General features: G+C 57.8%; 1 protein-coding gene across 1 annotated transcript in view; it reads right to left on the bottom strand.

Moving 5' to 3' along the window:
* Positions 1-24,387, bottom strand: part of LOC121270348 (telomerase protein component 1-like) — a 111,587-nt gene that overhangs the window by 44,954 nt on the left and 42,246 nt on the right. The window contains exons 13-17 of the mRNA XM_041175640.1: positions 23,345-23,431; positions 15,827-15,954; positions 12,632-12,700; positions 12,162-12,314; positions 8,824-9,000 (exon numbers count right to left, since the gene is read on the bottom strand). Of these exons, the coding sequence (XP_041031574.1) occupies positions 8,824-9,000; positions 12,162-12,314; positions 12,632-12,700; positions 15,827-15,954; positions 23,345-23,431 (614 nt within the window). The remainder of the gene's footprint in view (positions 1-8,823; positions 9,001-12,161; positions 12,315-12,631; positions 12,701-15,826; positions 15,955-23,344; positions 23,432-24,387) is intronic.

Genomic DNA, 24,387 nt, shown 5'->3' with positions numbered 1-24,387 from the left:
GAGAGAGGAGGCGAGAGTCAGTACAGGGGCAGAGAGGGAGGGAGGAGGCGAGAGTCAGTACAGGGAGGGAGAGAGGAGGCGAGAGTCAGTACAGGGACAGGGAGGGAGAGAGGAGGCAAGAGTCAGTACAGGGACAGGGAGGGAGAGAGGAGGCGAGAGTCAGTACAGGGAGGGAGGGAGAGAGGAGGCGAGAGTCAGTACAGGGACAGGGAGGGAGGGAGGAGGCGAGAGTCAGTACAGGGAGGGAGAGAAGAGGCGAGAGTCAGTACAGGGAGGGAGGGAGAGAGGAGGCGAGAGTCAGTACAGGGACAGGGAGGGAGGGAGGAGGCGAGAGTCAGTACAGGGAGGGAGGGAGAGAGGAGGCGAGAGTCAGTACAGGGAGGGAGAGAGGAGGCGAGAGTCAGTACAGGGGCAGAGAGGGAGGGAGGAGGCGATAGTCAGTACAGGGACAGGGAGGGAGAGAGGAGGCGAGAGTCAGTACAGGGACAGGGAGGGAGGGAGAGAGGAGGCGAGAGTCAGTACAGGGACAGGGAGGGAGAGAGGAGGCGAGAGTCAGTACAGGGAGGGAGAGAGGAGGCGAGAGTCAGTACAGGGCCTGGGAGGGAGGGAGAGAGGAGGCGAGAGTCAGTACAGGGACAGGGAGGGAGGGAGGAGGCAAGAGTCAGTACAGGGACAGGGAGGGAGGGAGAGAGGAGGCGAGAGTCAGTACAGGGGCAGAGAGGGAGGGAGGAGGCAAGAGTCAGTACAGGGACAGGGAGGGAGAGAGGAGGCGAGAGTCAGTACAGGGACAGGGAGGGAGAGAGGAGGCGAGAGTCAGTACAGGGACAGGGAGGGAGGGAGAGAGGAAGCGAGAGTCAATACAGGGACAGAGAGGGAGAGAGGAGGCGAGAGTCAGTACAGGGAGGGAGAGAGGAGACGAGAGTCAGTACAGGGACAGGGAGGGAGAGAGAGGAGGTGAGAGTCAGTACAGGGACAGGGAGGGAGGGAGGAGGTGAGAGTCAGTACAGGGAGGGAGGGAGAGAGGAGGCGAGAGTCAGTACAGGGACAGGGAGGGAGAGAGGAGGCGAGAGTCAGTACAGGGACAGGGAGGGAGGGAGGAGGCGAGAGTCAGTACAGGGAGGGAGGGAGAGAGGAGGCGAGAGTCAGTACAGGGACAGGGAGGGAGAGAGAGAGGAGGCGAGAGTCAGTACAGGGACAGGGAGGGAGAGAGAGAGGAGGCGAGAGTCAGTACAGGGGCAGAGAGGGAGGGAGGAGGCGAGAGTCAGTACAGGGACAGAGAGGGAGAGAGGAGGCGAGAGTCAGTACAGGGACAGAGAGGGAGGGAGGAGGCGAGAGTCAGTACAGGGAGGGAGAGAGGAGGCGAGAGTCAGTACAGGGACAGGGAGGGAGAGAGGAGGCAAGAGTCAGTACAGGGACAGGGAGGGAGAGAGGAGGTGAGAGTCAGTACAGGGAGGGAGGGAGAGAGGAGGCGAGAGTCAGTACAGGAACAGGGAGGGAGGGAGGAGGCGAGAGTCAGTACAGGGAGGGAGAGAAGAGGCGAGAGTCAGTACAGGGAGGAGGGAGAGAGGAGGCGAGAGTCAGTACAGGGACAGGGAGGGAGAGAGGAGGCGAGAGTCAGTACAGGGAGGGAGGGAGAGAGGAGGCGAGAGTCAGTACAGGGAGGGAGAGAGGAGGCGAGAGTCAGTACAGGGGCAGAGAGGGAAGGAGGAGGCGATAGTCAGTACAGGGACAGGGAGGGAGAGGGGAGGCGAGAGTCAGTACAGGGACAGGGAGGGAGGGAGAGAGGAGGCGAGAGTCAGTACAGGGACAGGGAGGGAGAGAGGAGGCGAGAGTCAGTACAGGGACAGGGAGGGAGAGAGGAGGCGAGAGTCAGTACAGGGACAGGGAGGGAGAGAGGAGGCGAGAGTCAGTACAGGGAGGGAGAGAGGAGGCGAGAGTCAGTACAGGGAGGGAGAGAGGAGGCGAGAGTCAGTACAGTGACAGGGAGGGAGGGAGGAGGCAAGAGTCAGTACAGGGACAGGGAGGGAGGGAGAGAGGAGGCGAGAGTCAGTACAGGGAGGGAGAGAGGAGGCGAGAGTCAGTACAGGGAGGGAGGGAGAGAGGAGGCGAGAGTCAGTACAGGGACAGGGAGGGAGGAGGCGAGAGTCAGTGCAGGGGCAGGGAGAGAGAGAGGAGGCGAGAGTCAGTACAGGGCAGAGAGGGAGAGAGGAGGCGAGAGTCAGTTCAGGGACAGGGATAGAGGGAGGAGGCGAGAGTCAGTAAAGGGAGGGAGAGAGGAGGCGAGAGTCAGTACACGGGCAGGGAGGGAGAGAGGAGGTGAGAGTCAGTACAGGGGCAGGGAGGGAGAGAGGAGGCGAGAGTCAGTACAGGGAGGGAGGGAGGGAGGAGGCGAGAGTCAGTACAGGGACAGGGAGGGAGGGAGGGAGGAGGCGAGAGTCAGTACAGGGACAGAGAGGGAGGGAGGAGGCGAGAGTCAGTAAAGGGACAGGGAGGGAGAGAGGAGGCGAGAGTCAGTAAAGGGACAGGGAGGGAGAGAGGAGGCGAGAGTCAGTAAAGGGACAGGGAGGGAGAGAGAGAGGAGGCGAGAGTCAGTACAGGGACAGGGAGGGAGGGAGAGAGGAGGCGAGAGTCAGTACAGGGACTGGGAGGGAGAGAGAGGAGGCGAGAGTCAGTACAGGGACAGGGAGGGAGGGAGGGAGGGAGGAGGAGAGAGTCAGTACAGGGACAGGGAGGGAGAGAGGAGGCGAGAGTCAGTACAGGGGCAGAGAGGGAGGGAGAGAGGAGGTGAGAGTCAGTACAGGGACAGGGAGGGAGGAGGCGAGAGTCAGTACAGGGACAGGGAGGGAGAGAGGAGGCGAAAGTCAGTACAGGGAGGGAGAGGGGAGGCGAGAGTCAGTACAGGGACAGGGAGGGAGAGAGGAGGCGAGAGTCAGTACAGGGACAGGGAGGGAGAGAGGAGGCGAGAGTCAGTACAGGGACAGGGAGGGAGAGAGGAGGCGAGAGTCAGTACAGGGAGGGAGAGAGGAGGCGAGAGTCAGTACAGGGAGGGAGAGAGGAGGCGAGAGTCAGTACAGGGACAGGGAGGGAGGGAGGAGGCAAGAGTCAGTACAGGGACAGGGAGGGAGGGAGAGAGGAGGCGAGAGTCAGTACAGGGAGGGAGAGAGGAGGCGAGAGTCAGTACAGGGAGGGAGGGAGAGAGGAGGCGAGAGTCAGTACAGGGACAGGGAGGGAGAGAGGAGGCGAGAGTCAGTACAGGGACAGGGAGGGAGAGAGGAGGCGAGAGTTAGTACAGGGAGGGAGAGAGGAGGCGAGAGTCAGTCCAGGGACATGGAGGGAGGGAGAGAGGAGGCGAGAGTCAGTACAGGGACAGTGAGGGAGAGAGGAGGCGAGAGTCAGTACAGGGGCAGGGAGGGAGTGAGAGAGGAGGCGAGAGTCAGTACAGGGCCTGGGAGGGAGGGAGAGAGGAGGCGAGAGTCAGTACAGGGGCAGAGAGGGAGAGAGGAGGCGAGAGTCAGTCGAGTGGCAGAGAGGGAGGGAGAGAGGAGGCGAGAGTCAGTACAGGGACAGGGAGGGAGAGAGGAGGCGAGAGTCAGTACAGGGACAGGGAGGGAGAGAGGAGGCGAGAGTCAGTACAGGGACAGGGAGGGAGGGAGAGAGGAAGCGAGAGTCAATACAGGGACAGAGAGGGAGAGAGGAGGCGAGAGTTAGTACAGGGAGGGAGAGAGGAGGCGAGAGTCAGTACAGGGACAGGGAGGGAGAGAGAGGAGGTGAGAGTCAGTACAGGGACAGGGAGGGAGAGAGGAGGCGAGAGTCAGTACAGGGACAGGGAGGGAGGGAGGAGGCGAGAGTCAGCACAGGGAGGGAGGGAGAGAGGAGGCGAGAGTCAGTACAGGGACAGGGAGGGAGAGAGAGAGGAGGCGAGAGTCAGTACAGGGGCAGAGAGGGAGGGAGGAGGCGAGAGTCAGTACAGGGACAGAGAGGGAGAGAGGAGGCGAGAGTCAGTACAGGGGCAGAGAGGGAGGGAGGAGGCGAGAGTCAGTACAGGGAGGGAGAGAGGAGGCGAGAGTCAGTACAGGGACAGGGAGGGAGAGAGGAGGCAAGAGTCAGTACAGGGACAGGGAGGGAGGGAGAAGGCGAGAGTCAGTACAGGGAGGGAGGGAGGGAGGAGGCGAGAGTCAGTACAGGGACAGGGAGGGAGGGAGGAGGCGAGAGTCAGTACAGGGAGGGAGAGAAGAGGCGAGAGTCAGTACAGGGAGGGAGGGAGAGAGGAGGCGAGAGTCAATACAGGGACAGGGAGGGAGAGAGGAGGCGAGAGTCAGTACAGGGAGGGAGGGAGAGAGGAGGCGAGAGTCAGTACAGGGAGGGAGAGAGGAGGCGAGAGTCAGTACAGGGGCAGAGAGGGAGGGAGGAGGCGATAGTCAGTACAGGGACAGGGAGGGAGAGAGGAGGCGAGAGTCAGTACAGGGACAGGGAGGGAGGGAGAGAGGAGGCGAGAGTCAGTACAGGGACAGGGAGGGAGAGAGGAGGTGAGAGTCAGTACAGGGACAGGGAGGGAGGGAGGAGGCGATAGTCAGTACAGGGAGGGAGGGAGAGAGGAGGCGAGAGTCAGTACAGGGACAGGGAGGGAGAGAGGAGGCGAGAGTCAGTACAGGGACAGGGAGGGAGGGAGGAGGCGAGAGTCAGTACAGGGAGGGAGGGAGAGAGGAGGCGAGAGTCAGTACAGGGACAGGGAGGGAGAGAGAGAGGAGGCGAGAGTACAGGGACAGGGAGAGAGAGAGAGAGGAGGCGAGAGTCAGTACAGGGGCAGAGAGGGAGGGAGGAGGCGATAGTCAGTACAGGGACAGGGAGGGAGAGAGGAGGCGAGAGTCAGTACAGGGACAGGGAGGGAGGGAGAGAGGAGGCGAGAGTCAGTACAGGGACAGGGAGGGAGAGAGGAGGTGAGAGTCAGTACAGGGACAGGGAGGGAGGGAGGGAGGAGGCGAGAGTCAGTACAGGGAGGGAGGGAGAGAGGAGGCGAGAGTCAGTACAGGGACAGGGAGGGAGAGAGGAGGCGAGAGTCAGTACAGGGACAGGGAGGGAGGGAGGAGGCGAGAGTCAGTACAGGGAGGGAGGGAGAGAGGAGGCGAGAGTCAGTACAGGGACAGGGAGGGAGAGAGAGAGGAGGCGAGAGTCAGTACAGGGACAGGGAGGGAGAGAGAGAGGAGGCGAGAGTCAGTACAGGGGCAGAGAGGGAGGGAGGAGGCGAGAGTCAGTACAGGGACAGAAAGGGAGAGAGGAGGCGAGAGTCAGTACAGGGGCAGAGAGGGAGGGAGGAGGCGAGGGTCAGTACAGGGAGGGAGAGAGGAGGCGAGAGTCAGTACAGGGACAGGGAGGGAGAGAGGAGGCAAGAGTCAGTACAGGGACAGGGAGGGAGAGAGGAGGCGAGAGTCAGTACAGGGAGGGAGGGAGAGAGGAGGCGAGAGTCAGTACAGGGGCAGAGAGGGAGGGAGGAGGCGAGAGTCAGTACAGGGAGGGAGAGAGGAGGCGAGAGTCAGTACAGGGAGGGAGGGAGAGAGGAGGCGAGAGTCAGTACAGGGACAGGGAGGGAGAGAGGAGGCGAGAGTCAGTACAGGGAGGGAGGGAGAGAGGAGGCGAGAGTCAGTACAGGGAGGGAGAGAGGAGGCGAGAGTCAGTACAGGGGCAGAGAGGGAGGGAGGAGGCGATAGTCAGTACAGGGACAGGGAGGGAGAGAGGAGGCGAGAGTCAGTACAGGGACAGGGAGGGAGGGAGAGAGGAGGCGAGAGTCAGTACAGGGACAGGGAGGGAGGGAGGAGGCGAGAGTCAGTACAGAGAGGGAGGGAGAGAGGAGGCGAGAGTCAGTACAGGGAGGGAGAGAGGAGGCGAGAGTCAGTACAGGAACAGAGAGGGAGGGAGGAGGCGATAGTCAGTACAGGGACAGGGAGGGAGAGAGGAGGCGAGAGTCAGTACAGGGACAGGGAGGGAGGGAGAGAGGAGGCGAGAGTCAGTACAGGGACAGGGAGGGAGGGAGGAGGTGAGAGTCAGTACAGGGAGGGAGGGTGAGAGGAGGCGAGAGTCAGTACAGGGACAGGGAGGGAGAGAGAGAGGAGGCGAGAGTCAGTACAGGGACAGGGAGGGAGAGAGAGAGGAGGCGAGAGTCAGTACAGGGGCAGAGAGGGAGGGAGGAGGCGAGAGTCAGTACAGGGACAGAGAGGGAGAGAGGAGGCGAGAGTCAGTACAGGGGCAGAGAGGGAGGGAGGAGGCGAGAGTCAGTACAGGGAGGGAGAGAGGAGGCGAGAGTCAGTACAGGGACAGGGAGGGAGAGAGGAGGCAAGAGTCAGTACAGGGACAGGGAGGGAGGGAGAAGGCGAGAGTCAGTACAGGGAGGGAGGGAGGGAGGAGGCGAGAGTCAGTACAGGGACAGGGAGGGAGGGAGGAGGCGAGAGTCAGTACAGGGAGGGAGAGAAGAGGCGAGAGTCAGTACAGGGAGGGAGGGAGAGAGGAGGCGAGAGTCAGTACAGGGACAGGGAGGGAGAGAGGAGGCGAGAGTCAGTACAGGGAGGGAGGGAGAGAGGAGGCGAGAGTCAGTACAGGGAGGGAGAGAGGAGGCGAGAGTCAGTACAGGGGCAGAGAGGGAGGGAGGAGGCGATAGTCAGTACAGGGACAGGGAGGGAGAGAGGAGGCGAGAGTCAGTACAGGGACAGGGAGGGAGGGAGAGAGGAGGCGAGAGTCAGTACAGGGACAGGGAGGGAGAGAGGAGGTGAGAGTCAGTACAGGGACAGGGAGGGAGGGAGGAGGCGATAGTCAGTACAGGGAGGGAGGGAGAGAGGAGGCGAGAGTCAGTACAGGGACAGGGAGGGAGAGAGGAGGCGAGAGTCAGTACAGGGACAGGGAGGGAGGGAGGAGGCGAGAGTCAGTACAGGGAGGGAGGGAGAGAGGAGGCGAGAGTCAGTACAGGGACAGGGAGGGAGAGAGAGAGGAGGCGAGAGTACAGGGACAGGGAGAGAGAGAGAGAGGAGGCGAGAGTCAGTACAGGGGCAGAGAGGGAGGGAGGAGGCGATAGTCAGTACAGGGACAGGGAGGGAGAGAGGAGGCGAGAGTCAGTACAGGGACAGGGAGGGAGGGAGAGAGGAGGCGAGAGTCAGTACAGGGACAGGGAGGGAGAGAGGAGGTGAGAGTCAGTACAGGGACAGGGAGGGAGGGAGGAGGCGAGAGTCAGTACAGGGAGGGAGGGAGAGAGGAGGCGAGAGTCAGTACAGGGACAGGGAGGGAGAGAGGAGGCGAGAGTCAGTACAGGGACAGGGAGGGAGGGAGGAGGCGAGAGTCAGTACAGGGAGGGAGGGAGAGAGGAGGCGAGAGTCAGTACAGGGACAGGGAGGGAGAGAGAGAGGAGGCGAGAGTCAGTACAGGGACAGGGAGGGAGAGAGAGAGGAGGCGAGAGTCAGTACAGGGGCAGAGAGGGAGGGAGGAGGCGAGAGTCAGTACAGGGACAGAAAGGGAGAGAGGAGGCGAGAGTCAGTACAGGGGCAGAGAGGGAGGGAGGAGGCGAGGGTCAGTACAGGGAGGGAGAGAGGAGGCGAGAGTCAGTACAGGGACAGGGAGGGAGAGAGGAGGCAAGAGTCAGTACAGGGACAGGGAGGGAGAGAGGAGGCGAGAGTCAGTACAGGGAGGGAGGGAGAGAGGAGGCGAGAGTCAGTACAGGGGCAGAGAGGGAGGGAGGAGGCGAGAGTCAGTACAGGGAGGGAGAGAGGAGGCGAGAGTCAGTACAGGGAGGGAGGGAGAGAGGAGGCGAGAGTCAGTACAGGGACAGGGAGGGAGAGAGGAGGCGAGAGTCAGTACAGGGAGGGAGGGAGAGAGGAGGCGAGAGTCAGTACAGGGAGGGAGAGAGGAGGCGAGAGTCAGTACAGGGGCAGAGAGGGAGGGAGGAGGCGATAGTCAGTACAGGGACAGGGAGGGAGAGAGGAGGCGAGAGTCAGTACAGGGACAGGGAGGGAGGGAGAGAGGAGGCGAGAGTCAGTACAGGGACAGGGAGGGAGGGAGGAGGCGAGAGTCAGTACAGAGAGGGAGGGAGAGAGGAGGCGAGAGTCAGTACAGGGAGGGAGAGAGGAGGCGAGAGTCAGTACAGGAACAGAGAGGGAGGGAGGAGGCGATAGTCAGTACAGGGACAGGGAGGGAGAGAGGAGGCGAGAGTCAGTACAGGGACAGGGAGGGAGGGAGAGAGGAGGCGAGAGTCAGTACAGGGACAGAGAGGGAGAGAGGAGGCGAGAGTCATACAGGAGCTGGGAGGGAGACACAGAGAGAGAGAGAGAATCAGTACAGAGAGCGAGGGAGATTCTCAGGACAGAGAGAAAGAATGTGCGAGCGAGCGTCAGAGAGAGATGTAGAAAGAGAGAGAAAATCAAGACAGAGTGGCGGAGAGATAGAGAGAATCAGAACAGTGAGGGTAAGAGAGAATCCAGACAGAGAGCGAGAAACAATACATCAGAATGGAGAGATGGAGAAAGAGAGAGGGATAATCAGGAAGGAGAGGGGGAATCAGGGTGGAGAGAGAGAGAGGGAAAGAAAGAGTGAGATAGAAAGAGAGAGAGAGGAAATGAGAGAGAGGAAGAGAGTGAAAGAAAGATAGAGAGAAGGAAAGAAAGAGAACGCGAGCAAGAAAGAAAGAAAGAGAGAGAGCGCAAGAGAGAAAGAATATTAGGACAGGAAGACAGAGAGAAAGACAAAGAAATCAGAACAGAGAGAGAGATGAAGAGATAGAGAGAATCAATATGGAGAAAGAGAGAACGAGAGAGAATCAGGAGGGAGGGCAAGAGAATCCGCACCCACCTGTTCCCACGGGATGCCTCCTCAGTTATACCCCAGCGGAGATCCACCTCCTGGACCCGGACAAAATGGCGGGCCGCTCTGGCCCGGAGCTCGGGGAAGACTGAGCGGACGAGGAGGTCGCGCTCCGAGTGCATATCCCGGAACGTTGAGGATACGAAGACTCGCACCGTCCGCCACCTGCGGGAGAGACAGGAGAGAGGTCAGGGAAAGGGCAGGGGGACCAGGCGGAGCAGACAGGGAAAGAGACACAGGCACCCGCAACACACTCTCTCTGCACCGGCTGACCCAGGATAGAGATGGGGAGCTGCAGCGTTGGCTGATTATTCAGCGCCTCCTCAAAATTAAGATGACACGAAGACAAATTGTAGCCCCAACCATCCCAACCCCGGCCCCAACATCCAACTAACCCATCGGGATTCAGCAGAGAGAGAGAGAGAGAGTGCGAGGGAGAAAGAGAGAGCAAGAGAGAAAGAAAGATAGAGAAAGAGAGAGGGGGAGGCAGAGTGAGTGAGAAAGAAAGAAAGAGACAGAGTGAGAGAGATCGAGTGGTAAGAGAGAGATAGATGCAGAGAGAAAGATTGAGTGAGGGAGAAATAGAGCACGAGCGAGTGGCCGGGGCAGGGCAAGTGACGGAGCGGCTCAGAGACAGGGGGCGGCCGAGGGGGCGGCCGAGGGGGCGGCCGAGGGGGCGGCCGAGCGAGGGGGCGGCCGAGGGGGCGGCCGAGGGGGCGAGCGAGGGGGCGAGCGAGGGGGCGAGCGAGGGGGCGAGCGAGGGGGCAGCCGAGGGGGCGAGCAAAGTATAGAGTAAGAGAGGGCGAAATAGAGAGGGAAATAGGGAGCGAGAGAGCCCAAAATAGCGAGCGAGAGAGAGAGCGCGCGAGAGAGAGAGAATGCGAGAGAGCGAGAGCGCGAGAGAGCGAGAGCGCGAGAGAGCGAGAGCGCGAGAGCGCGAGAGAGCGAGAGCGCGAGAGCGCGAGAGAGCGAGAGCGCGAGAGAGTGCGAGAGAGCGTGCAAGAGAGAGAGAGCACGAGAGAGCGCGCGCAAGAGAGAGAGAGCGCGCGCAAGAGAGAGCGCGCGCAAGAGAGAGAGAGCGCGCGCAAGAGAGAGAGAGCGCGCGCAAGAGAGAGAGAGCGCGCGCAAGAGAGAGAGAGCGCGCGCAAGAGAGAGAGAGCGCGCGCAAGAGAGGGAGAGCGCGCGCAAGAGAGAGAGAGCGCGCGCAAGAGAGAGAGAGCGCGCGCAAGAGAGCGAGAGCGCGCGCAAGAGAGAGAGAGCGCGCGCAAGAGAGAGAGAGCGCGCGCAAGAGAGAGAGAACGCGCGCAAGAGAGAGAGAACGCGCGCAAGAGAGAGAGAGCGCGCGCAAGAGAGAGAGAGCGCGCGCAAGAGAGAGAGCGCGCAAGAGAGAGAGAGCGCGCAAGAGAGAGAGCGCAAGAGAGAGAGCGCAAGAGAGAGAGCGCGAGAGAGAGAGCGCGAGAGAGAGAGCGCGAGAGAGAGAGCGCGAGAGAGAGAGCGCGAGACAGCGCGAGAGAGCGAGAGCGAGAAAGCGAGAGCGCGAGAGAGCGAGAGCGCGAGAGAGCGAGAGAGAGAGCGCGCGAGAGAGAGCGAGAGCGCGAAAGAGCGAGAGAGCGAGAGAGCGAGAGAGCGAGAGAGCGAGAGAGCGCGAGAGCGCGAGAGAGAGAGAGCGCGAGAGAGCACGAGAGAGCGAGAGCGCGAGAGAGCAAGAGCGCGAGACAGCGCGCAAGAGAGAGAGAGCGCGAGAGACAGAGAGCGTGAGAGAGACAGCGCGAGAGAGCGCGAGAGAGCACGAGAGAGCGAGAGCGCGAGAGAGCGAGAGCGCGAGAGAGCGTGCAAGAGAGAGAGAGCGCGAGAGAGAGAGCGCGAGAGAGAGAGCGCGAGAGAGAGAGCGCGAGAGAGAGAGCGCGAGAGAGAGAGCGCGAGAGAGAGAGCGCGCGAGAGAGAGCGCGCGAGAGAGAGAGCGCGCGAGAGAGAGCGCGCGAGAGAGAGAGCGCGCGAGAGAGAGAGCGCGAGAGACAGAGAGCGCGAGAGAGAGAGCGCGAGAGAGAGAGAGCGCGAGAGAGAGAGAGCGAGAGAGCGAGAGAGCGAGAGAGCGAGAGCGAGAGCGAGAGCGAGAGAGCGAGAGAGCGAGAGAGCGAGAGCGAGAGAGCGAGAGCGAGAGAGCGAGAGCGAGAGCGAGAGCGAGAGAGAGAGCGAGAGAGAGAGCGAGAGCGAGAGAGAGAGAGAGAGAGAGCGAGAGCGAGCGTGAGAGAGCGAGAGAGAGAGCGCGAGAGAGCACGAGAGAGCGAGAGCACGAGCGAGAGCACGAGAGAGCGCGCAAGAGAAAGAGAGCGCGAGAGAAAGAGAGCGCGAGAGAAAGAGAGCGCGAGAGAAAGAGAGCGCGAGAGAAAGAGAGCGCGAGAGAAAGAGAGCGCGAGAGAGAGAGCGCGAGAGAGAGAGCGCGAGAGAGAGAGCGCGAGAGAGAGAGCGCGAGGGAGCGCAAGAGAGAGAGCGCGCGAGAGAGAGCGCGCGAGAGAGAGCGCGCGAGAGAGAGCGCGCGAGAGAGAGAGCGCGAGAGAGAGAGCGCGAGAGAGCGCGAGAGAGAGAGCGCGAGAGAGAGAGCGCGAGAGAGAGAGCACAAGAGAGAGAGCGCGAGAGAGAGAGAGCGCATGAGAGAGAGAGCGCGAGAGAGAGCGCGAGAGAGAGCGCGAGAGAGAGCGCGAGAGAGAGAGCGCGAGAGAGAGCGCGAGAGAGAGCGCGAGAGAGAGCGCGAGAGAGAGCGCGAGAGAGAGCGCGAGAGACAGAGCGTGAGAGAGAGAGCGCGAGAGAGAGAGCGCGAGAGAGAGAGAGCGCGAGAGAGAGAGCGCGAGAGAGAGAGAGCGCGAGAGAGAGCTAGAGAGAGAGAGCGAGAGAGCGAGAGAGCGAGAGAGCGAGAGAGCGAGAGAGCGAGAGCGCGAGAGCGCGAGAGCGCGAGACAGCGAGAGCGCGAGACAGCGAGAGAGCGAGAGAGCGAGAGAGCGAGAGAGCGAGAGAGCGAGAGCGCGAGAGCGCGAGAGCGCGAGAGAGCGAGAGAGCGAGAGAGCGAGAGAGCGAGAGCGCGAGAGAGAGCGAGAGAGAGCGAGAGAGAGCGAGAGAGAGCGAGAGAGAGCGAGAGAGAGCGAGAGAGAGCGAGAGAGAGCGAGAGAGAGCGAGAGCGCAAATAGCAAGCGAGAGAGAGAACGCGAAATAGAGAGTGAGAGCACGAAATCAAGGTGTGGGGTGGACAAGAGTTCCCGGGCTCTTTCTGTTCAGTGTGCAGGACTCTGCAGCAGGCATTCCAGGCCGATAATCAGTGAGAGAAGCAGTACCTGAGTTTTGGAGTCCGAATCAGAGGGCCCAAGGCCGGTGGCTCCACAACCTTCCGTCTCCGACCACCCTCCTGGGACCTCGGCAGGTGGAAGAACTCGTCGATTCTCTCCACGTGCTCCAGGAGGCGAGAGTTCCCTCGTTCACACACAAACCTGCAGCGAACAGACAGATGGCCTCAATATACATAGGACACAAAGAAACCCCCCTGCAAACAGTCACAGACAGACACATTGCAGGGGTTAGATACAGAGTAAAGCTCCCTCTACACCGTCCCCATCAAACACTCTCAGGACAGGTACAGCACGGGGTTAGATACAGAGTAAAGCTTCCTCTACACTGTCCCCATCAAACACTCTCAGGACAGGTACAGCACGGGGTTAGATACAGAGTCGAGCTTCTTTTACGCTGTCCCATACAAACTACCAGCTGATAAAGCACAACTTGTCTCTCTTTCTCTCCTTCTGCTCACCGTAAGATCTGTTCACTGTAACCGCACAGGAAGATATCGTTGTTGAATCCGACGGTGCTGGTTTTGATGCTGAAACATGAAACATGGCTTTTCGTCAGTGAGAATTGGTGACTTAGTGGTAATATCACTGGACCAGTAATCCAGAGGAAGGGGGAGGCGGGGAAAAGAGGAACGGAGAGGGGGAGGCGGGGAGAGGAGGAAGTGGGGAGCGGAGGAAAGGAGAGGGGGAGGCGGGGAGAGGTGTGGGGTGGGTGGGGAAGAGGGGCTCGGAGGGAGGGATAAGAGGGCCTGAATATTGAAGGGTACAGGATATTTAGGAAGGACAGAAAGAGAGGAAAATGTGGAGGGGTGCCTCTATCGTGAGTGAGTACCGGCATCCATATGTCATGGCCTACAACACAAGGGAGGTAGATGTTTATGGAGAGGTGGCCCTATTAGTTAATGATGGTATTTGGCACAGTAGAGAGGGATGATCTCCGTTCAGGAAACCAGGGGGTGGAAACGGTTTGGGTAGAGACGATTAGTGGTAAAGGCAAGAGGTCACTTGTGGGAGTCGTGTACAGGTCCCCTTATCGTAACCACATGGTAGGGTTAAGCATAAAGGAAGAAATAAAGGGAGCTTGTCAGAAAGGCTCGGCGATAATCATGGGAGGTTTTAATCGACAGATAGGCTGGAAAGGTCAGATGGGCAAAGGTAGCCTCGATGAGGAGTTCATAGAATGTTTTCAGGGCAGTTTCGTAGAACAGCATCTTATGGAGGCAGCCAGGTAGCAGGTTAAACGAGACCTGGTATTGTGCAACAAGATGATCTCATAGTGAAGGTGTTACTAGGTAGCAGCGACCATAACGTGATTGAATTTTATGTTCAGTTTGAGGGAGAGAGGAGTGGGGCTGAGATTAAGTTTTTAAACTTAGATAAGATCAAGTATGAGGGCACGAGAGCTGAGATGGCAAGTTAGGTTAAGGGATAGGTCCATAGAGATGCAGTGGCTAATATTTAAAGGGATATTTCAGAATACTCAGAATAGATGCATTCCAACGAGTCCAAGGGATGGACACACATCCGTGGTTAACTAGAAAGGTTAAGGATTGTATCAAACTTAAAGTATATAATTGTGCAAAGGCAGGTGGCAGGTCAGAAGATTGGACAGAATATAAGGAACAGCAAAGAATGATTAATAAGGAGGGAAAAATTCGAGTACAAGAAAAAACTCGCCAGAAATATAAAAACAGATAGTAAGGGTTCTTATAAATATTTTAAAAAGAAACGAGTTAGGAAAGTAAGTGTTGGTCCTATGGAAAGTGAGTTTGGAGAATTGATAATGGAAAACAAGGAGATTAACAGATGAACTGATAAGGTATTTTGCATCAGCCTTCACTATAGAGGATACAAGTAACATCCCAGAAGCAGCTATAAATCAGGATATGGAAGGAAGGGAAGAACTCAGGAAATTTAGTCACCAGAGATATAAATGGTACTGAGTAAATTGTTGGAGCTGTGGGCTGATAAGAGCCCAGGTCCTGACAGACTTCATCCTAGGGTCTTGTAAGAAATGGCTAGTGAGAGAGTTGATGCATTGGTTTTAATTTTCCAAAGCTCCCTTGATTCGGGGAAGGTCACATTAGATCAGAAAATAGCAAATGTAACTCCATTATTAAAAAAGGGAGGGAGACAGCAAGCGGGAAACTACCCCGGTCAGTTAGTTTAACATCTGTCGTAGGGAAAATGTTAGAAGCTATTGTTAAAGAAGCCACAGCTGGGCACGTGGATAAGCTCAAGGTCATCAGGCAGAGTCAACATGGTTTTGTGAAAGGGAAATTATGTTTAACCAATGTATCGGAGTTCTTTTAAGGAGTCACATCTCCTGTGGATAAAGGGGAACCAGTGGATGTACTGTGCTTAAATTTCCAGAAGGCATTTGATAAAGTGCCACATCAAAAGTGACTGCAGAAAATAAATGCTCATGGTATAGGGGGTAACATATTGGCATGGATAGAAGATTGGCTGGCTAACAGGAAGCAGAGAGTTGGCATAAATGGGTCTTTTTCTGATTGGCAAGATGTAGCAAGTGGTGTGCCACAGGGATCACTGCTGGGACCTCAACCGTTTATAATTTATATAAATAACTCGGACGGGGAGATTGAAGGGATGGCTGCCAAATTTGCACAAAGATAGGTAGGAAAGTAAGTTGTGAAGAGGACATAAGGAGGCTACAGAAAGATATAGATAAGTGAGAGGGTAATGATCTGGCAAATGGAGTACAATGTGAGAAAATGTGGAATTGCCCATTTTGGCAGGAAGAATAAAAGAGAAGCATACTATCTAAATGGTGAGAGATTGCAGAGCTCTGAGGTGCAGAGGGATCTGGGCGTCCTAGCGCATGAATCACAAAAGGCTAATAGCAGGTACAGCAGGTAATCAGGAAAGCGAATAGGATGTTATTATTTATTGTGAGGGGGAATTGATTATAAAAGGAGGGAGGTGATGCTTCAGTTGTACAGGGCACTGGTGAGACCACATCTGGAGCACTGTGTACAGTATTGGTCACCTGATTTAAGTAAGGATGTAAATGCACTGGAAGTAGTTCAGAGAAGGTTTACCAGACTAATGCCAGGAATGGACAAGATGTCTTATGAGGGAAGGTTGGACAGGCCGGGTTTGTATCCGCTGGAGTTTAGAAGAGTGAGGGGCAACTTGATTGAAACTTGTAAGATCCTGTGGGGTCTTGACAGGGTGGATGTGGAGAGGGTGTTTCCTCTTGTGGGAGAATCTAGAATGTGGGGGTCACTGTTTAAAAACAAGGGGTCGCTCATTTAAAGGAGGATGGAGGGGCAGGGGGGCAGGGTCGAGGGGCGGGGGGGCAGGGTCGAGGGGCGGGGGGGCAGGGTCGAGGGGCGGCGGGGGCAGGGTCGGGGGGGCAGGGTCGAGGGGCGGGAGGGGGGGCAGGGTCGGGGGGGCAGGGTCGAGGGGCGGGAGGGGGGGCAGGGTCAAGGGGCGGGAGGGGGGGCAAGGTCGAGTGGTGGGGGGCAGGGTAGAGCAGAGCAGAGTGACCGTCGGCCAAGGTCATGTTAACAGGCCACCGGCAAGAGCGGTTCCCAGCATCCTCCGGGCCAGGCAGACCCAAAGCTGCTGCCCACCCACCCCCCTCCAACCCATCCATCCCCCAACTCAACCCCCCAACAACAGTGGCGCACCTGGATAGACGGGCCGACAGGTTCACGTGGACAAACAGCATGTCGAGGTTGACGTGGTAACGGTAGAGCTGGAGGGACTGGTGGTACTGGTGGTGGTCGCAGTCACTCAGCTGGAGCATGGCGTCGATCTAGGGACGGGAAACTTGATGAAGGAGCACAGCAAGAGGCAACAGATTCCCGGGCACCAACTCCCGAGGAGCCAAGGCCGATACTAAATACCCGCTCCTTCTTTCTTCTCCCCCCTCCTCCCCCACCACAGGGCTGACTGCGTGGGGTCCCCACCACCGCAACCACTCATCACCCCCCGCAGGCCTGTCGAGTCATTCTTGGGGCCTTCCCTGGCCTCCGCTCTCCCCCAGGCACCCAACTCCCGGTCCCGCCTCCCAGGCTGCGGCCCACTGTCGGGCCGAGGGGGACCCTGTCAGGCTCCTCTGCCCTCTCCCAGCCAAGGCCTTCTGCCTCGGCCGGAGTGTGGCCTGCGGCCCTGGGCGCCACGCCCTGGGACGGAGGCAAACGCAATGCAGAGGGTTGCAGAAGAGGGTTAGCGGCACGGTCCCCGGGGGATGAGAAACTTCAGCGATGAGAACGGGCTGGGGAGGTTGGGACTGTTCCTGGGGTTGTGGTGGGGTGGCCGAGTCGCGCTATTTAACGATGGGGTCGATCGCCAGTCACTTCTTGGGCGGAAACCCCGACTTTATTTCCAAGGTGCTCAGCAGTAACGGCGCGCACGCGTGCTTTCAGCTCCAACTCTGACTCAGCGCCAACTGCGGAGGTGACCCCCACCCCACCCCCCCACCCCCACCGCTTGCTACTCTCCCATCGGTGACCACAGATCGCGCGGCCTTCTCGAACAAGTGCACCGCACACGGCGGGCGGTGTGGGGCAGTGGGATCGTCGGCTGGGCCGGTATTCCAGAAAAGATCCAGGGTGATGCTGCGGAGGTTTTGGGGAGGGGGGGGGTGAGCCGGGTTCGAATCCCCACCCCCACCGCCCTACGGTGGGAGGGTGAAATTTGAACCCCAAATAATAAAAACCTGACCGAGGGTGACCACAAAACCCGGCGGCGAAACCCGCCGTCTTTCCCTGGTCTGGCCTAGACGTGACTCCAGGTCCCACGGTCGGCTCTTAAATGACCCTCCACTCACGGGCAATTAGGGACGGGCAATGAACACTGGCCCATGACGCCCGCGTCCAATGAATAAAATAAATAAATAAATAAAACCACAATCACTGCTACGGTTCTCCTCGGAGACACAGAGAGAGGAGATTTGACCGGGAGGGGGGGTGGGGGGGGGGAGCCGCTGGGCAGAGTCCATAGGGGAGGGAAGAGCTGTTCCGCTTCGGAAAAGGTGGTTGGTGGGGGGGGGAGCGGTCACGGGCTTATGGTGATTTGCAAAAGGAGCAAACAAGGCCCATGGTTGGGGTCTGGGACGCGCTGCCTGGAAGTGAGGTGGAGGCAGGTTCAATTGAGGCATCCGAGAGGGCGCCGGGTGACTATCTGCATATCTGAGCCACGCGCAAGGTACCCTCCACATCGGGGGGAAGGCAGCGGAAATGGGACCGAGTCTTGGCGTTCGACTGGAGAAGCCGGCGCAGATGGGATGGGCCGAGCGGCCTCCTTCTGTGCTGTGACGTTCTCTGCAGCTGTGATACCTTCTCCCCCACCCTCACCCCCCAACCCCCCCCGCTCCGCCAGGGCCCCTTTCACACTCGAGGGGGCTCCTCCTCCTCGCCCCCCCCAACCGGGCCCCGAGACCAGCTGGGCCATCCCCGAAGGAGGCCGGGGCGCGACATGCTCACGCGATCGTCCGTTTGCTGCTGGGAGCGTCGCCGAGCGCGTGTGTCGGGAAGAGGGAGGAGGGAGTCGAGGTCAGGGCCGCTGGATGGAGGCTGCGGCCGAAATCCAACCAAACGGCAGGAGAGGAGGCTCGAAGGGCCGATCGGGCCCCCTCGCCTTCCCCTTCCCCTTCCCATGCTCACCAGGGCGACTCTGCTGGCCTCACCCCCTCCCCCCGCTTGCCTCACCTCCTCCCCCCTGCTCGCCTCACCTCCTCCCCCCGCCCGCCTCACCCCCTCCCCCGCCCAACCCCCTTCCCCTCCCCCGCCTTACCCCCTCCCCCCCGCTCGCCTCACCTCCTCCCCTCCCCCGCCCGCCTCACGCCCTCCCCCCGCCCCACTCACCCCCTCCCCCGCCCAACCCCCTTCCCCTCCCCCGCCTCACCCCCTCCCCCCCCCGCCTCACCCCCTCCCCCCCGCTTGCCTCACCCCCTCCCCCCCTTACAGATAATGTCCCGGACACCACCATCACCACCCCTGGGTATGTCCTGTCCCACCAGCAGGACAGTCCCAGCAGAGGTGGTATACAATCACAGAATCTCACAGTGCAGGAGAGGCCCTTCGGCCCATCGAGTCTGCACTGACACGTGAGAAACACCTGACCTACCTAATCCCATTTACCAGCACTCGGCCCCATAGCCTTTGAATGTTATGACGTGCCAAGTGCTCATCCAGGTACTTTTTACAGGATGTGAGGCAACCCGCCTCCACCACCCTCCCAGGCAGCGCATTCCAGACCATCACCACCCTCTGGGTAAAAAAGTTTTTCCTCACATCCCCCCTAAACCTTCTGCCCCTCACCTTGAACTTGTGTCCCCTCATGACTGACCCTTCAACTAAGGGGAACAGCTGTTCCCTATCCACCCTGTCCATGCCCCTCATAATCTTGTACACCGCGATCAGGTCGCCCCTCAGTCTTCTCTGCTCCAACGAAAACAACCCAAGTCTATCCGACCTCTCTTCATAACATTTCTTCCCAGGCAACATCCTGGTGAATCTCCTCTGCACCCCCTCCAGTGCAATCACATCCTTCCTACAATGTGGTGACCAGAACTGCACACAGCACTCCAGCTGTGGCCTCACTAAGGTTCTGTACAACTCCAACATGACCTCCCTACTTATGTAATCTTTGCCTCAATTGATAAAGGCAAGTGTCCCATATGCCTTTTTCACCACCCCACTAACATGCCCCTCCGCCTTCAGAGATCTATGGACACACGCGCCAAGATCCCTTTGTTCCTCAGAACTTCCTAGTGCCATGACGTTCATTGAATACTTCCTTGTCAAATTACTCCTTCCAAAGTGTATCACCTCACACTTTTCAGGGTTAAATTCCATCTGCCCATTTGACCATCCCGTCTATATCTTCTTGTAGCCCAAGACACTCAACCTCACTGTTAACCACCCAGCCAATCCTTGTGTCATCCACAAACTTACTAATCCTCCCCCCCACATAGTCATCTATGTCGTTTATATAAATGATGAATAATAGGGGACCCAGCACAGATCCCTGTGGTACGCCACTGGACACTGACTTCCAGTCACTAAAGCATCCTTCTGTCATCACTCTCTGTCTCCTACAACTAAGCCAATTTTGAATCCACCTTATCAAATTACCCTGTATCCCACATGCATTTGCCTTCTTTATAAGTTTCCCATATGGGACCTTGTCAAAGGCTTTACTGAAACCCATATAAACGACATCAACTGCACTACCCTCATCTACACACCTGGTCACCTCCTCAAAAAATTCAATCAAATTTGTTAGGCGTAACCTCCCTCTGACAAAGCCACGCTGACTATCCCTGATCAAACCTTGCCTCTCCAAGTAGACATAGATTCTCTCCTTCAGAATTTTCTCCCAATCAGGAGGGAGATGCCCTGGGAGTCCTCAACTTTGACTCTGGACCCCATGAAGTCTCATGGCATCAGGTCAAACCTGGGCAAGGAAACCTCCTGCTGGTTACTTCGTACCGCCCTCCCTCAGCTGGTGAATCAGTGCTCCTCCATGTTCAACACCACTTGGAGGAAGCACTGAGGGTGGCAAGGGCGCAGAATAAACTCTGGGTGGGGGACTTCAATGTCCAGCACACACACTGACTCAGCAGCACCACTACTGACCAAGCTGACCGAGTCCTAAAGGACATAGCTGCTAGACTAGTGGTGAGGGAACTAACAAGAGGGAAAAATATACTTGACCTCATCCTCACCAACCTGCCTGACACAGATGCATCTGTCCGTGACAGTATCGGTAGGAGTGACAACCGCACAGTCATTGTTGAGACAAAGTTCTGCCTTCACATTGAGGATACCTTCCATCGTGTTGTGTGGCATAACCACCGTGCTAAATGGGAACAGGTCTAGCCGCTCAAAATGGGCATCCATGAGGCACTGTGGACCATCAGCAGCAGCACAATTGTACTCGAACACAATCTGTAACCTCATGGCCCGGCATATCCCCCACTCTACCATTACCATCAAGCCAGGGGATCAACTCTGGTTGAATGAAGTGTGCAGGAGGGCATGCCAGGAGCAGCACCAGGCATACCTAAAAATGAGGTGCCAACCTGGTGAAGCTATAACACAGGACTACTTGCATGCCAAACAGCATAAGCAGCAAGTGATAGAGCTAAGCGATCCTACAACCAACAGATCAGATCTAAGCTCTGTAGTCCTGTCACATCCAGTCATGAATGTTGGTGGATAATTAAACAACTCACCAAAGAAGGAGGCTCCACAAATATCCCCATCTTCAATGATGGAGGAGCTCAGCACATCAGTGCAAAATATAAGGCTAAAGCATTCACAACAATCTTCAGCCGGAAGTGCCGAGTGGATGATCCATCTCAGCCTCCTCCGGAGATCCCCAGTATCACAGATGTCAGTCTTCAGCCAATTCGATTCACTGATATCAAGAAACAGCCAAAGACACTGGATACTACAAAGGCTATGAGCCCTGACAATATTCTGGCAATAGTACTGAAGACTTGTGCTCTAGAACTTGCTGCGCCCCTAGCCAAGCTGTTCCAGTACAGCTACAGCACTGGCATCTACCCAGCTATGTAGGAAATTGTGCAGGTATGTCCTGTACACAAAAAGCAGGACAAATCCAACCCGACCAATTACCGCCCCATCAGTCTACTCCCCAGCATCAGTAAAGTAATGGAAGAGGTCATCAACAGTGCTATCAAGCAGCACTGGCTTAGCAATAACCTGCTCACTGATGCCCAGTTTGGGTTCTGACAGGGCCACTCAGCTCCTGACCTCATTACAGCCTCGGTTCAAACATGGACAAAAGAGCTGAGCTCCCGAGGTGAGGTGAGAGTGACTGCCCTCGACATCAAGGCAGCATTTGGCCGAGTGTGGCATCAAGGAGCCCTGGCACAACTGGAGTCTGTGGGAATCAGGGGGAAAACACTCTGCTGGTTGGAGACATACCCAGCACAAAGGAAGATGGTTGTAGTTGTTGGAGGTCAGTCATCTCAGCTCCAGGACATCACTACAGGAGTTCCTCAGGCTGGTGTCCTCGGCCCAACCATCTTCAGCTGCTTCATCGATGACCTTCCCTGCATCACAAGGTCAGAAGTGGGGATATTCGCTGACAATTGCACAATGTTCAGCACCATTCGTGACTCCTCAGATACTGAAGCAGTCCATGTCCAAATGCAGCAAGACCTAGACAATATCCAGGCTTTGGGCTGACATGTGGCAAGTAACATTCATGCCACATAAGTGCCAGGCAATGACCGTCTCCAACAAGAAAGAATCCAACCATCGCCCCTTGACATTCAATGGCATTACCATCACTGAATCCCCCACTATCAACATCCTGGGTGTTACCATTGACCAGAAACGGAACTGAACCAGCCGTATAAATACTGTGGCTACAAGAGCAGGTCAGAGGCTGGGAATCCTGTGGTAAGTAACCTCCTGACTCCCCAAAACCTGTCCATCATCTACAAGGCACAAGGAAGGAGGGTGATGGGACACTCCCCACTTGTCTGGATGAGTGCAGCTTCAACAACTCTCGAGAAGCTCAACATCATCCAGGACAAAGCAGCCCCTCCTCGATCGGCACCCCATCCACCAACATTCACTCCCTCCACCACCGACGCACAGTAGCAGCAGTGTGTGTACCATCTACAAGATGCGCTGCAGCAACTCACCGAGGCTCCTTCGACAGCACCTTCCAAACCCACGACCGCTACCGTTTAGAAGGACGAGGGCAGCAGACACACAGGGAACACCACCAGCTGGAAGTTCCCCTCCGAGCCGCACTCGCCATCCCAACTTGGAAATATATCGGGAAGACTTCCCTGTTGCCGGGTCAAAATCTGGGAAACTCCCTCCCTAACAGCTCGGTGGGTGTACCTACACCACTTGGAATTGCAGCGGCTCAAGAAGGCGGCTCACCCACCACCACCTTTTCAAGGGGGCAATTAGGGGGATGGGGCAATAAACGCTGGGCCCGGCCCAGCGATGCCCACATCCCGTGAACAAATAACAAAAAGAACGATGAGATAAAACCATAAGACACAGGAGCAGAAATTAGGCCATTCGGCCCATCGAGTCTGCTCCGCCATTCAATCACGGCTGATAAGTTTCTCAACCCCATTCTCCCGCCTTCTCCCCGTAACCTTTGATCCCCTGACCAATCAAGAACCTATCTATCTCGCTCTTAAATACACTCTGACCCGGCCTCCACAGCCTTCTGTGGCAATGAATTCCATAGATTCACCACTCGCTGGCTAAAGAAGTTAAAGAGATAACACCTCCCTACGCATTGTCTTGCAGAGAAGGCCAAAGAGACTCACGAGGTGAAGACGACATTAGAGTAACCCGCCATTCGCGGCTGTCAACAAGAATTCCGTTCAGCGTGAGTAGCAGTTTAGCAAGATCGCTTGGCCATTATCAAATGTTAACAAGGTCTAGCAGTGATATTGTAACGTAAGGATTATGAAAGGATGTTTGCAAAGTGTGAAATTTCGAGACGTTTTCCCTTGCTGGTTTTAGGAGCTTGTACCGCGTGCGCTCGGATAAAGATCACAGAACCACACGGTGCAGGAGAGGCCCTTCGGTCCATCGAGTCTGCACCGACACATGAGAAACACCTGACCTACCTACCTACCGAATCCCATTGACCAGCACTCGGCCCCATGGCCTCGAACGTTTATGAAAGATGTTTTACTGACTTGAACCTGAGGCTCCAGGAGTGGCTGCTTTCCTCCACCACGCACCGATGGGCCCCTCCCCTTCACACCTACCCCGCCCTCCCCTTCACACCTACCCCTCCCACATCCCCACCCCTCCCCCTCCGCCCCTCCCCCACGCCCTCCACCCCTCCCCCCCCACCCACCCCCTCCCTCTCTGCCCAACCCACCCTCCCACCCCTCCCCCCACCCACCCCCTCCCCCTCCCCCCCCCACCCACCCCCTCCCTCTCCGCCCAACCCACCCCCCCCAACGCCCCCCACCCCTCCCCCAACCCATCCCCTCCCCCTCCCCCCAACCCACCCTCCCACCCCCTCCCCCCCACCCCCTCCCCCCACCCAACCCTCCCCCACCCCTCCCCTTCCCCCACCGCCCCCTCCCCCACCCCTCCCCTTCCCCCACCGCCCCCTCCCCCTCCCCCACCGCCCTCTCCCCACACACAACATCTTTAGGTGGGGACTGTGGATCGTACCTGCACGTGGTTCTGCACGCAGTCCATCAGGAAGGCGACCACCCCAAGGGGCCTTGTGAAGTCGTACACCTCAGCCTCCTGCAGCCTCTGCAGGGAGAGAGGAGGAGGGAGCGAGTTACTTCGTGAGCGGGGAGGCAAAACACTCCGCCCGGGGTCCAGTCCAGTCCCCATCGCTGCCACACCCACTCCCAGCCCAGTGTAAGCTCCCCCCCACCCACTCCGCCAAACCCCCACCACCACCACCCCCCCGCCACGAACAGGGATCCATCATTCCCATCCACCGAGATATCGCTGGCAACTCCCCTCCCCCAGCCCGCGTACCCACCCCCACCACCCCCCTCCCCCTCCCCACCGAGGGAGAGTTCTCTCTCCGTCCCTCCCTCGCCACAGGGGGATTTCTTCCACCCTAATCCCCAAGGGAGACCCCGCAGCCCCAGCAGAGAGAGGGCCCACCCCCACCTCCTTGCCCTTTGCCAAAGGGAGATTTATGACCTCTTCCCCCCTCCACCACCTCCCCCAAAGGGAGGCTGTGGGGAGGAGGCTTCCTCTCCCCGAGCTTCTAAGAGGGGCAGTGGGTTTCACACTTTCCCAGTGCTCACAAACAGTGACTCACCCTGTCCCACTGCTGTCAGGGTTACAGAGCTAGAGGGGGGGCGATGGCAAGAGAGAGAGGGCGGGAGAGGGCAGAGACAGAGAGGGGAGAAAGAGAGAGAGAGAGAGATACAAAGTCAGAGAGAGGCAGAGAGACAGAAAGAAAGGCAGAGAGAGAGAGAGAGAAAGAAAGGCAGAGCGAGAAAGAGAGGCAGAGCGAGAAAGAGAGGCAGAGCGAGAAAGAGAGGCAGAGCGAGAAAGAGAGGCAGAGCGAGAAAGAGATGCAGAGCGAGAAAGAGAGGCAGAGCGAGAGAGGCAGAGCGAGAAAGAGAGGCAGAGCGAGAAAGAGAGGCAGAGCGAGAGAAAAAGAGGCAGAGCGAGAGAAAAAGAGGCAGAGCGAGAAAAAGAGGCAGAGCGAGAAAAAGAGGCAGAGCGAGAAAAAGAGGCAGAGC

This window comes from Carcharodon carcharias, chromosome 27 (genome assembly GCF_017639515.1).
Source record: "Carcharodon carcharias isolate sCarCar2 chromosome 27, sCarCar2.pri, whole genome shotgun sequence".
In the NCBI taxonomy this organism is placed as follows: domain Eukaryota; kingdom Metazoa; phylum Chordata; class Chondrichthyes; order Lamniformes; family Lamnidae; genus Carcharodon; species Carcharodon carcharias.
Note: the sequence above shows the minus strand (reverse complement) of the source record. Positions and strands in the feature narration are given on the sequence as shown.